This window comes from Chiloscyllium plagiosum, unplaced genomic scaffold (assembly GCF_037043375.1).
Source record: "Chiloscyllium plagiosum isolate Xiang-an unplaced genomic scaffold, Cpla_swu_hap1 HiC_scaffold_31, whole genome shotgun sequence".
Classification (NCBI taxonomy): Eukaryota; Metazoa; Chordata; class Chondrichthyes; order Orectolobiformes; family Hemiscylliidae; genus Chiloscyllium; species Chiloscyllium plagiosum.
The window spans coordinates 19442188-19455316 of NW_028270169.1; the positions used below are offsets into that span (position 1 = coordinate 19442188).

Below are 13129 nucleotides of genomic sequence, written 5' to 3' on the forward strand. Positions count from 1 at the left end.
TGTGGAGATGTAATTTGGACAAGTTCAGTGAGTGGTCAAATGCACAGCAGATGAAGTATAATGTGGATAATGTGATCCAGTTTACTAGCCAAAAACATTAAGGCAGGCTGAATGGAGATAGATTGAGAAAGGGGAGGTACAACGAGAGCTAGGTGATTTTATATACCAGTCACTGAAAGTAAGCAAAAAAATAAAAACAAATAACCGTGGATGTTGAAAGCAAATAAAAACAGAAAAGGAGCAGAAAATCAATAGGTCAGACAGTATCAATATAGAAAATATTAGAGTTAATATTAGAGTCTGACATTCTGATCCAGCGACACCATAGAAATGGTGATGTATTTCCAAGTCAGGGTGGTGAGTGACGAGAATGGGAACTTGCAGATGGTAGTGTTCACATGTGTTTCCTGCCTTTGTCCTCTGACATTATAGGTCATTATTTTAGAAAGTGCTTTCTAATGAACCTCAGAATTTCTACGGTGCATCTTATAGATGATGTACACAACTGCTACAGAGCATTGGTGGTGGAGGGAATGGATGCTTATAGGTGTGGGGCCAATCAAGCAGGCTGTTTTATCTTGGATGGTATCAAGCTTCTTCAGAGTTATTTGAGCTCGTCCAGGCAGGCAGGAAGTATTCAATCACACTCTTGACTTGAGCCTTGTACAGATTTTGGAAAACCATGAAGTGGAGGTGCTGGTGTTGGACTAGGATGTATTGTGTGCAGTTTTGGGCCCCATATCTCAGGAAGGATGTAGTGGGCCTGGAGCGTGTTCAGAGGAGGTTCACAAGAATGGTCCCAGGAATGAAAATCTTAACATACGAGGAAAGTTTGAGGACTCTGGGTTCATACTCAATGGAGTTCAGAAGGATGAGGGGGGATCTAATTGAAACATACAGAATACTGAATGGCCTGGACAGAGTAGATGTTGAGAAGATGTTTCCATTGGTAGGAGAGACTAGGAACGAAGGGCACAGCCTTAGAGTAAAGGGAAGGCCGTTTAGAATGAAGATAAAGAGAAACTTTTTCAGCCAGACAGTGATGAACCTATGGAATTCAATGCTACAGAAAGTTGTGGAGACCAGATCATTGAGTACATTTAAGACTGAAATAGATAGGTGCTTGAGAATCAACAGGGTCAAGGGTTACAGGGAGAAAGCGGGAGAATGGGGTTGAGAAACTTATCAGCCATAATTGAATGGCAGAGCAGACTCGATGGGTTGAATGGCCGAATTTCTGCTGCTAATGTCTTATGTCCTTATGGACAAAGTCAGAAGTCACATGACACCAGGTTATAGTCCAACAGGTTTATTTGAAATCACAAGCTTTCACAGCACTGCTCCTTCATTTGGTGAAATGCTCCGTTCTGAAAGCTCATGATTTCAAATAAACCTGTTGGACTATAACATGGTGTCATGTGATCGCTGACTTTGGAAAATCAGGAAATGAGTTTCTCACTGCAGATTCTTAGACTCTGAACTGCTCTTGGAATCATGGTATTTGTATGACCTGTCCCGTTCAGTTTCTCAGTAATCCCCAGGATGTTGATAGTTAGGAACTCAATGATGATAATGACATTGAGTGTCAAGAGGGCAAAGATTAGATTCTATCTTGTTGGAGATGGTAATTGGTTGGCATTCCTGTGACACAAATGTTACTTGCCATTTGTCAGCCAAAGCCTGGCTATTATGTAGGTCAGTTAGCTCAATTGGCTGGAGCATGTTTCCCATGTAGTGTGTTTGTCACGCAATTTGCTGGCACTTTCTGTATCTGTGACACTGACGTAACACAGTTTTGTGCAGCAACATACCCACCCCTCTAGTCATTGCTGACAACCATGATAAGCTGGCTGGCCTTTGTCTGCATTAATAGGCAATGAAAAGTAGAAATACTGTGAGTCTGTCAGCTCTGAATTAAGGTGCACCATGTGTGAGATGGTCTCTGTCCCTGCACACTAAATGGCCTGGCAGTTGGTGAACTCCAAAGTGGTGTATTGAAGTGAACAACTATGTCGTAAATGACCTGGAGACATACATGATAATGCGGTGAGGCTGGTGCGTGGCCAATACCAACCTTTGAGGATGGAGGGCGGCTGGGGATGTACAAGTGGTCATTACACATGGAGCATAGCCACACCTACTTCAACTATTTAAAATATAAATAGAGAATGCTGCTCATCCCAATCAGAATTCCTCTCCCTGTCCTCAGTGGTCATGATATACTACTAACTGCATAAAATGAAAAAAATAAACTTGTGGTATTTAGACATTTAATATTTGCAGAGCATCCTTTTAAGAGCTGAATGTTGACATTGATTAGATATTTTGCCCTGAACTACATTGTATCTAGCTGCTTTCAAATTAGTCTCCTGCTCTTTTGGAAGATAACAGAAATAGCATTGTTCAAATTCTACTAATATCACAAGGGCGTATGTATTAAATAGCCTTTTCATTCATCTTCAGTGCATAAAGCAAAATGGTTTTACTGTTTTCTAGCGATTTCTTCAATGTCTTGCTGAGGGCTGATTGTCATTATGTAAATTTATCTGCAGCCTGGCTAATCTGTAACATTCCAGTCTGCAGTGATCTTATGATTAACCTACATACTAATGTTGAAATTTACATGACAGACTGTCAGCACTTAACCTGCCAAAGCCTAAAATTATACTTCAGCCACATATCTAAACATTTTGTTACAGCAATGAAACACTGTACTTAGAATGCTAATGTTTATAACACTAGTTTATAAGTCATATGACTGAGCGAACTAAATCTTTGAGCACAAAACACCTTTTCAGTGGTAATATTTTGTTTTGTAATCATTTTTTTCCTGTTGTTAAATCTTTTATGTGTCATGACCAATGAACACCACTGGTCTACTTCTTAGCTCTGCTTTTTAGTTTAGTATTTAAATCTGATTTTTTAAAAAATTACTCATCATTATAAAATGCATAACCACATTCCAAAATATTATATTTGCTTCCATCCACATTTCAGTGAAGAGAAATTTATAAGAGTTCCTCATGCATGAGAATATAAACAGACATAAATAAAATGTAATCACAAAACAAGCACTAAAAACATTCCCATGAAATGCACACAGGTCCTGTCCTTTCCTCCATTCCAACCGCAATCCCCACCACAATGCACAGAGTGCACGACTATATTTCTGAACATACCAGATTCCAAATACACCCTTCCCCCACTTGGATATATCTGCTATAATTTGCAGCAAACAGTGAAGGTGGCTATTTTTTTTGGCAGCATTGAAACACTGAAGTAAACAACATACACTTATGAATCTCTCTGCTGGATTATTATTATAATTCCCAGATTCCCCCTTCATATCATGAAATTAATAAAAGGAAGGAAAAAAACTGAGTGAAGAAGAGAGGGACACCAATGTTTTGTTGTTAGGAGTAGTGTACAGACAGAAATTATTAAACTGGGCAGGAAAAGATTGAACACCAAGGAGAGATAACGCAGGAAGACAAAAGAGACAGAAATCATGTTGTTGGATGAGATGCTAAAATAAAGGCTTGAAATATTTTGTGCAGCACATTCCCTGATTTTGGATGTGTGTTTTTGGCAGGCATGGCTCCCCACTGACAGCGTGACTCATAAAATTAGCCCCTGTGTTGCAACAGTAGATAATACTGTCAGTTGCTATAACAACTGATGCTTTCTCAATATGGAGCATGTGTGCACAAGGGAGAAATAGTTAACGCAGAATAAAATCTAGTTTTACAACTCTCACAGAACCGATCTATTTTTCCAGCATAAAATTTATACTTTTTTGAAGAAAATTAACTTAAAAGCTGATCTGAATTGCTGGGTTAGTATTGAAGCTACACAATATAATTACCAACATATGGTGTAACAGGAACTCCCATGATGCTTTAGACTGGCCATTCATGATGATATCAGCCACATCTTGGACAAAATAGCCTGAAAAGAACAATTCACAATTATTATATAAAAGCGACAAAGGACTAGAGCTGTATAATGTACTTACTAAAATTGGTGGAACACAATGTAACTGAATGGTTCAAGAAAACAGATGCAAAAACATGTTTCCCACCCACTTGTTTAGTAAGTAGATTCATCAGCTGATGTGAAATCAGAAGACCAGGAAGCTTCAGGCTTGAACCTGCACTGATTTAATAGCTGTTTAGGGTGGAGTGCAGTTTGCTACAGCTGGGCTTGGTATTCTTAACAGGGGGAGCGATGGGGCTGCTGATATGGTTGGGTTTGCCATTCCTTATAGCTCTCTGGTGACATCGCTGGGAGGTAACAGTGAAAGCCACGTTGAATTAGGTTTTCAGTGACCACTGGCTGATATGGGAGGAACTGCCATTGTGCAAGATTCACAGTCTTCAAGAAAAATAAAGTTGGAAGCACTCAAATGAGAGAAGAAAGCCCCACCAAACTCCAGTTACATAAACAGCTGAAACCTTCCCAGTTTACTTAATGCACATGCATTTTAATTATGCACTTAGCATGGGCTGTTCCATGATTTTTAGTGTTTAAGATTCAACTATATTTGAACCAGAGTTATAGGACTTGCATTTGATTGGTGCATTACTATCATGTCCAGAGGGAGTTCAACAAGTGATTTCTTGTTTGAAGTGTAGACTTGATTTTTTTTTTGAAAAGGAGAAAGAGAGGACTGCAGATGCTGGAGAATCAGAGTCAAAATGTGTGGTGCTGGAAAATCACAGCAGGTCAGGCAACAGGAGAGTCGACATTTCGGGCACAAGCCCTGAATCATTTTTTTAGCCAAACATGGTAGCCATTGTGGACGCTGCAAAGATGCCACAAAAGCAAATCAGGTACATGATTCTGTTTTTGATTGTGTGTGTTGAAGGAGGTTTTCTAAAGCATCAAGAAAACTCTAAGCTCTTTTTGGAAAAGTACTAAGGCATCTCTTGCATCTGATTAATTGACTACAATTCCTCAGTTTAACTTTTCCACCGAAAGCACCATTTTCAGTTAATGCAGCCATCCTTCAATATTCCAACAAATTGTTAGCCAGAGCTTCCTCTATGCCATTAAGGTGTGCTAACACGCAGTAATCTGTTGTGTAGTGGAATAAACAGGCTACACACAAAAAAAAAAATCAGAGGCAGGAACAGTGCATGTGGCTAAAGCAGGACAGGAATGCGAATGTTGAGTATTGTGTCATGACAGCATAGAAACTGATTGTGATAACTCCAACAGTTAAACAAGCTGTTCACACTAACTACAGCAGAAAATGGTAAACACTGAAAGGAATTTTCAGGGAGTCTGGTGACATATTTCAAACACTCTCAAATAACAATTTATCAAACGTGGTTTCTGAGAAACATGAACTTGGTGCATATTTGACTTTGTGAAATGTATCTGATATTATCATCAGTTTGCCGAGGTTAAGCTACGAATTCATGCCAAATGCTGAAAAAATGACTCACTGAAGATCAGTGGAAACAAAAATAATATTTTTTAAAAACCCCAAATTTTAAAAGCAGCAGCAAACTTGGGTATTTTGGCCTTTATTGATGAGGTATTATAGGACACAAAGATGCATACTAATCTTAAGTCTTCATTCATAACCTTGACTATTCGAAAGCTTCCTGTGGTGATTTTCAGCCACTGGGTTACTCTGGGTCAAACAACACTGTCTGTAAATATATCTGCTTGGAGTATTTGGTCCAGACTCTGCAAAAATATCTTTGGGGTTATTGTGATTGCTGCACCTCACTTGGGAGAAACGTGGGCACCTCATTCTTTCCAGTTTAGAACTCCTAACTATTATGGATTGTCCAATGCTAGGAATCCCAATTTCCTTATCTCTTATTACTCAGTATGGTCCTGACTGTTCAATATGTTGCTTGGGTACCTGGCTGACACTACTGCTGTCGGGTAGCATACGCCCCTGCTTTTGGTCTGGCCCTAATCTCCTGGTTGTCTTGAAATCTCTAATATCACTGTCCCATTCACCTTCTTACAATCCCCTTTCACCTGCGACTTTGCTTTAAGGGATGCTTCGAACTAGGTCAGGATTGTTTTCCAAACAACAGCAGTTTAATATGAATGACTTATGCACTGCTAATAATACTCAGGGTGGAGTTAGATGTGGGTACCTCTTGCTATCGGTAACAGCTCTACTCAAAGTCATGCATCAAACTCGATGGCCTACATCTGCTCCTAAGCATGTTATGGTCTGAAAATTGGATGTCTTCTTCATCTGACAAATAAAGAGGGAGACCACATATTCTGAGTTGGACTGGCTAACAGCAAGGCTCAGTGTGCAGTTATTACTTTCTGAACACCAGATCACCAAGAGATCAATAACATCATCAAACAAACAATTTCGAAGAAAATAACTCTGGCTGAATATTTTCCAAATACACTGACTATAACCCTGGAAGATCCAGTAAACCATAAAATCACTATCTGATTCAGTTGTTCTTGCACAAAAAGCTTATGAAAAGTATATTTACTACATTTCTATATATTTGCTGCATTCATTTTTCTATTCATTCATGGGCATATGGACATCACTGGCTGTGCAGCATTTACTGCCCTTTTGTAATTGCCTTGAGAAGGGGATGATGAGCTGCCTTCTTGAATCACTTCAGTCCTTAATGGGTGCAAACATTAGAGATGGTAAGGTGAACATTGGAAAGGTGTTCCCCCTTCTGGGACAGCCTTGAACAAGAGGTCATACATATCAAGTGAGATGAGGTGGTTTAAAACTGAGATGAGGAGAAACTATTTCTCTCAGAGGGTTTTGAATATGTAACATTCACTGCCCCAGACAGCAATCAACAGATTCAAAAAAGAAACAGATATGTTTCTGATAAAAAGCAAGATAAAGGACAATGGGGAGCAGGCAGAAAAGTGGAGTTGAGCCCAGGATAAGATCAGCCATGATCATTTGAAATCACAGTGTGTGCTCGAAGGGTTGAATTGCCTACTCCTGCTCCTAATTCCTGTTCCTATACATTCACAGTACTGTTAGGGAGGGAATTCTAGAATTTTGACCCAGTGACAATGAATGAATGCCGATATATTTCCAAATCAGGATGATGAGTAGCTTGGAGGGGAGCTTGCAGGTGAAGTGTTCCCATGTATCTAATGCCCTTGTTCTCAGTAGTACAGAATGCACTTTTGGAAGGTGCTGCCAAAGAAGTCCTGGTGAGTTGTCCTGTAAAAATAGTTTGAAGGAACTTTTATATACTATCAAAGTAAAATCAGCTAATGTTGTTCCATGCCTTTGAGACTCATTGAAATAGTTACCACATTTCAATGAGTCTCTTTACCACAAAACCAGTGACACATTTGTTAAAAACTCTAACCTCTCAGCTCCCAACTCCATACAGACTGCTCTACCACCTTCCCAAGACCCACAAACTGTATGGTCCTGCCAGACACACAATTTCAGCCTATTCATCCTCAATGCAACTGATTTCTTTTATAGGTTCTCACCCGTCTAGTCTCTTTCCTTGTACTGTACGTCCACAACTCTTTCACCACTATCCACCACTTTAGCAGTTTATGGTTTCCTAGACTTAACTATTTCCTTTTCACCAGGGATGCTGCATTCTTTACACCTTTAACCCTCTACAGAATGTGCTAAGAGATTTCAATTTCATTTAAAGGGGCCACCCACTTAAGATTAAAATGAGGAGAATTATTTTCTCTCAGACAGTCCTGAGTCATTGGAACTCTCTTCGTCAGAAAACTGTGGAGACAATGTCAGTGAAACTTCTGAAATAGAGATCAATATATTATTGACTAACAAGGGAGTCAAAGGTACTGGGGGTAGGTGGGAATGTGGAGTTGAGGCCATAATCAAATCAGCCACTATCTTATTGACATCAGGCTTGAAGGCCAAATGGACTGCTCCAGCTCCCAATTTGTACCTTCCTTGAATGGAGAAGAACCACTCTCCAGCTACGATCATCTTATTCCACTGGATGAACTCATTCTCACATGGAACATTATCTCCTCTAACTTCACGCACTTCCTTCAAGTAAAAGATGTTTCTTTGTGAATCTGCACATGTCCAGGCTGTAGCTGCCTCTCTATAGGAGAGGTGGAATGTTCTTTATTCACATTTTGCTGGAGTCCCTCACTTCTCCTGATGCCTGGATGAGTGCATCGGTGCTATTACTGCCCTTTCTCCAAACTGGAAAGTTTAATCCCATTTACTTCCAGTTTTCACTCTTTACTTGTCTTCACAAGGTCTCTCTCAAATTCTTTCTTTCTTTCCCTTCCATGACTTTCCTCTTCCCATTTCTGGGGATAGACTATCCACCAAAATCCACTGAAAACCCACTGCCTGCCACAGCTATTTCTACTTCACATCATCACACAATACTGCCCCACACCAAGTCCTGTTAGAATTCTGGCCTCTCAGTTTCTCTGCTGAGTCTGTTCTGACAGTACATTCTTACAAATCTGATCTGTCTTCCTCAACCAAGGTGATAGGGTCTTCAACTGTTTACATCCTGTTTTCCATACTTCTGTTCTCACTCTTTCCCTCATGAAAGCTCTTGTCCTTGCTGTCCATCCCATCAGCGTCCGCCAAACAGATCATCTTCGGACTTTCCCTTCTGAAGGGACCCTATCCTTAGTGGAAGTTCAGTCCTAAACATGCCCTATCCCTCACTTGGTACTTTCACATGAAAGTACAGGTGCTACTACATTTAACTTAACTCTTCCCTTCTTGCCATTCAAACGTCCTGAACACTCCTTCCCAGTGAAGCAGTGACTCGTTTGTAATTTTTTCATTCTCATATATTCTATTCACTCAATGGTGCAGTCTCCTACTCATTGGAGAAATGGAGCAATTGCATTTTACAGTATCTCCATCCAGTTTGCCCTCAAAGCATGTCCTCAAATTGCTTTTAGTTCTGTATTCCACTCCTACCACTGACCCCTCTACCCTCACTCTTCAATACTGTTCCCATGGAGCTCAAGGTAAGCTTGAGAAACAACATCTCATCTTGTGAATAGGCATTTCACGGCCTTCAGGAGGTTGTTGAGTTTAAAAAAAAAACTGTTAAAAATATTAAGATAAAAATTCCAGATTACCACTATAAATGAATGAAGCGCCCTGTAAGTGAGATAATTGAAAAGTGACCTAATTATGTTGCCCAAAAGAGATATATTGTTTTTAAGTAAATTATTAAAGATGGATTCATAGGTTCATAGAGTCATACAGCACAAAAATGGACACTTTGGTCCAAACTAGTCCATTCCAGACATAATCCCAAACTAAACTAGTCCCATCTGCCAGCTCCTGGTCCCTATCCCTCCAAACCTTTCCTGTTCATGTACTTATCCAATTGTATCCACAGCCATCATCTCCTCAGGAAGTTCATTCCATTAGCAAACCATCTTCTATGTAAAAAAATTGCCTGTGTCTTTTTCAAATCTCTTTCCATTCACCTTTAAAAATATGTCCCCCATCCTAGGGAAAAGAGGCCAACCTTAACTCTATCTACACCCCTCACGATTTTATAAACTTCTCAACCTCCTACACTCCAGTGAAAAAGTTCCAGCCTTTCATTATAATCATATTGTTAAAACTATTATTGTATTATAAACTCTCCTCTGGAACAGTAAACAATGGGAACAAATAAATGTTAAAAATTGTTCAGTGTAAATATAAAGGAATAACATCTGTAAAGTAATAACTATTTGTGTCATTATGACATGTCATTACATTCTATGCTCAAGCAGTTTTATAAAGTATGTACTTTCATCTGAAAACAGGCTGTTTGTGAAGCTGCAATTGCTTTGTTAATCACCTTTCCTCTCTCTTACTACTTTCATAACATGTCTTTGCATTAATTGCTTTTACCCAGAGAAATTGATCTTTTTATGTTTACTCAATCTTTCCTTCTTTTGTTTTAGTTCACTTTTGCTTTTCCCCCTCGGTGACCTATTTCCACAGAAAAAGTTTGTTAATGAAGTGTTTTTACGTTTTTCTCTCTTGCAAGAAACAGAATTGCCTTACGAGTTAGAAAGAGCTGTGGGCGTTTTAACTCAGAACACCAGCATGGAGCGGCATTGTGCCAGAATGGAACTTGTTGTGGACAGAAACACAGTTAACATTTCAGCTCAAATTACCCTTCGGCTGAACTCTTTTCTCAACTCTGATGAGAGATCATCAATCTTAAGCATGACCTGTTTCTCTCTGAAGATGCTGCCTGACCTCCTGTATACTTCCAGCTTTTTCTGTTTGCACTTCAGATTTTCAGTGTCTGTAGTAACTTGTTTTTGTGTTGTTTTAAGTGCAGTGGGAGGTGGTCCTTTATAAAGGAAGAGCAAGGAGAACAGATGCTGTGATGGAGTTTGACTGGAAGGAATGGAAACAAACATGCTCCTGAGAAAGAACAGGAAGCAATTGATGCAGTAAAGGAGTATTCCCCTGACCTAGCCAGGAACGTAGGAACTAAAATCAATGCTGACAGAGAGCAGCTAACCTTAGGAGAATTAGGATGAAAGCTCCTGCAACTACTTGATCAATATGATAGAATAACATGTTTAGTGATGGATTGGGTGATCCTATCACTCCCGTCTGTAACACAATCTTAGTGGGAACCATTTTAGCCTGCTCTTGTACTCTACAAACTTCCAAGAACAGATAGAAACAAAAGCGATAATTCTAATTCACTTTTATTTTAGAGAGCCACAAAGCCCACTGAGGGCTGAAGGATAATTTGGTTCGATATGGACTTGTCGCACGTGTCAGACATTTGGCCCCTCAAGCCTTCTCTGCCATTTAATAAGATCATGACTCTTTGTCATAAGCCCAAGGCTGCACTGAAACTGCTGCCTGATGATGTATGGTTATGGGGTCTGTAAAGTAGGAATTCAATAGACAGTTCTGATAAAATTAAAAGCTATCACAGAAGCATATCTTGTTTCTCTTCAGATGTACTTCACGCTTAACTGTACCTGCCACTGAATTAGCATTTGACTCAAAAATGTTGATCTTGAATTTCTAATAGTGCAGTAAATCTGTCACAGAATGACGGACTGTGACAGCCCATCAGCAGTAATTTCAAAGGGAAAGCCTCTATCCACAGCATTACCTTTGCACCAACAAACAAGGTTTTATGCAATCATCCTACTATTATTTCTCAAAACAACTTTCAAAAGCAACAGTTTAAACCTAAAATTATTTTGTGATAGCAGGATAAATTTGTATTTGTATAATGACACATAAGTCATACATAATTAGGATGCTAAGGTCCCTCAGGGTGAAAAAAATGGTTTAAATTTATTCTACTAATCAGAATATCAAAACCATGAAAAAAGCAGGATCTAAATGAAGCTGCAGGTCATCTGGCTAGCCCAAAAAAATCAAGCTCCATGCAATGACTTCTGTTGCTATTTACAATATTTAATCCTCACTTAAAATGTTTCAATATTATCTGCTTTCAAATATTTATCATTTTCATGTTGAAAAGGTACATCTTTACATCAGCAGATCCCCGATCATCAGTTTGGTTTACACTCTGAATGGTTTTGTGGGCGTGAAAACAGGTTTCATGTTTTAAACCAGAAATGTCCTCCTTTTTTTTGTATTGGTTCTCTGGGTATGAGCAACATCAGCAAGGCTGAAAGATTTTGTTATGAACTAATGTTCTACGTGCATTTCAAGATTCTACGAGAGACATTGGAAAATCATCGGATGAACCAGAAAAGCGCTGGTTTAAAGTAAATCACTAAGACCAGAAACTTTCATGCATGATAAGGATTTTATAAAGGCCTTTAGATCAAAGTTCAAACTTGGAATAAGACAATTTATTAGATCCCATAATATCAGCAAAGAGCCATGATTTCAAGGTGTCAATGGAGCTTGGGGGTAAAGCAAGAATGATGTACCTCCAATGTTCAAACCTATGGCACCACCTCTTCACTACAGTAGTATTGAAAAGACTTGAAATAAAAGTTAAAATCTAATTCCCATGTAAGCTCATGCAATGGTTGTCACTGGCTTCAAGCAGTTCCCTGGCCATTATGTATTCTCCACTTGGTGATGTCTGGATGTCAGGCTGCCCACAGACCACTGTGCAGGATTCTCATCACCAAGGCTCATTTGTCTCTCTCAATTCCAGCCATTACTAATTGGTTGTGGCCAGGATTGCGCAGTTACTTCCAATGTCTGTCCTTGATTACATATACATTTTAAAATTAGAACCATAGAATCCCTAAAGTGTGGAAGCAGGCCATTCGGCCTTGGGTGACATGGGTCTGGGTGGGATGCTCTTCAGAGCATCGGTGGGGGCTGAATGGCCTGCTTCCTCATTGTAGGGATTCTATGATCTAGTCCACGCCGACTCTCTGAAGATCATCCCACCCAGACCCGACCCAACCCCCCCCCACCCCCACCCCTGTGCCGTATGCTATCCTTGTAATCCTGCATTTCCCATGTATAACCCACCCAGCTTGCAAATCCCTAGATACTAAGGGCAATTTAGCATGGCCAATCCACCTAACCTGCACATCTTTGGATCATGAGAGTAAAACAGAGCACCCAGAGTAAACCCACACAGACAGGGGGAGAATATGCTACTCCACACAGACAGACACCTGAGGGTGCAATCGAACCTGGGTCCCTGGCACTGTGAGGCAGCAGTGCTAACAACCAAGTCACTGTGCTGTCCCATGTAGTTTCAATATGGTTTCTCCACAGACGTAAACAGCAATTTATTCCCAACCACTTCAGTTTAAGTCAAACTGCATTGGTTCAGTTCTGCAAAATGCATCCAGCTGATTTTTTTAAAATAGCCTTTCTTGTGCCATTAATTCAGTTGGGAATCTGGAAATTAGCCTCCCTGTACATTTTTTTCCTGGCATTTATCCTAAGGATAAGAATGACTTTGTCCTGGCAGCAGAGTTACTGACTCAGGATAAAATTTTGTTGAGGAGTCCAGAGCTGGGATAAGGTGGAATGGATAAAGGAGTGGAAACACCCAGTGAACCTCCCTAAAAACAAGTAGCTGTGAGATTCCAATTAAGATACTGCTAAAACTGGAAGATGTTTTTGAGAGCCTTCTTGAAAATAAATTGAATAACATAGCTGCAGCACAGTTTTTGTTATTCGGCCGTGATTAGTTTCGGTATT

The 13129-nt window shown here is 39.8% G+C and overlaps 1 protein-coding gene across 1 annotated transcript in view; it reads right to left on the reverse strand.

Annotated features, from left to right (window-relative positions):
- Positions 1-13129, reverse strand: part of tlcd1 (TLC domain containing 1) — a 45861-nt gene that overhangs the window by 17473 nt on the left and 15259 nt on the right. Inside the window, exon 3 of the mRNA XM_043718393.2 lies at positions 3866-3948. Coding sequence (XP_043574328.1) covers positions 3866-3948 — 83 coding nt within the window. The remainder of the gene's footprint in view (positions 1-3865; positions 3949-13129) is intronic.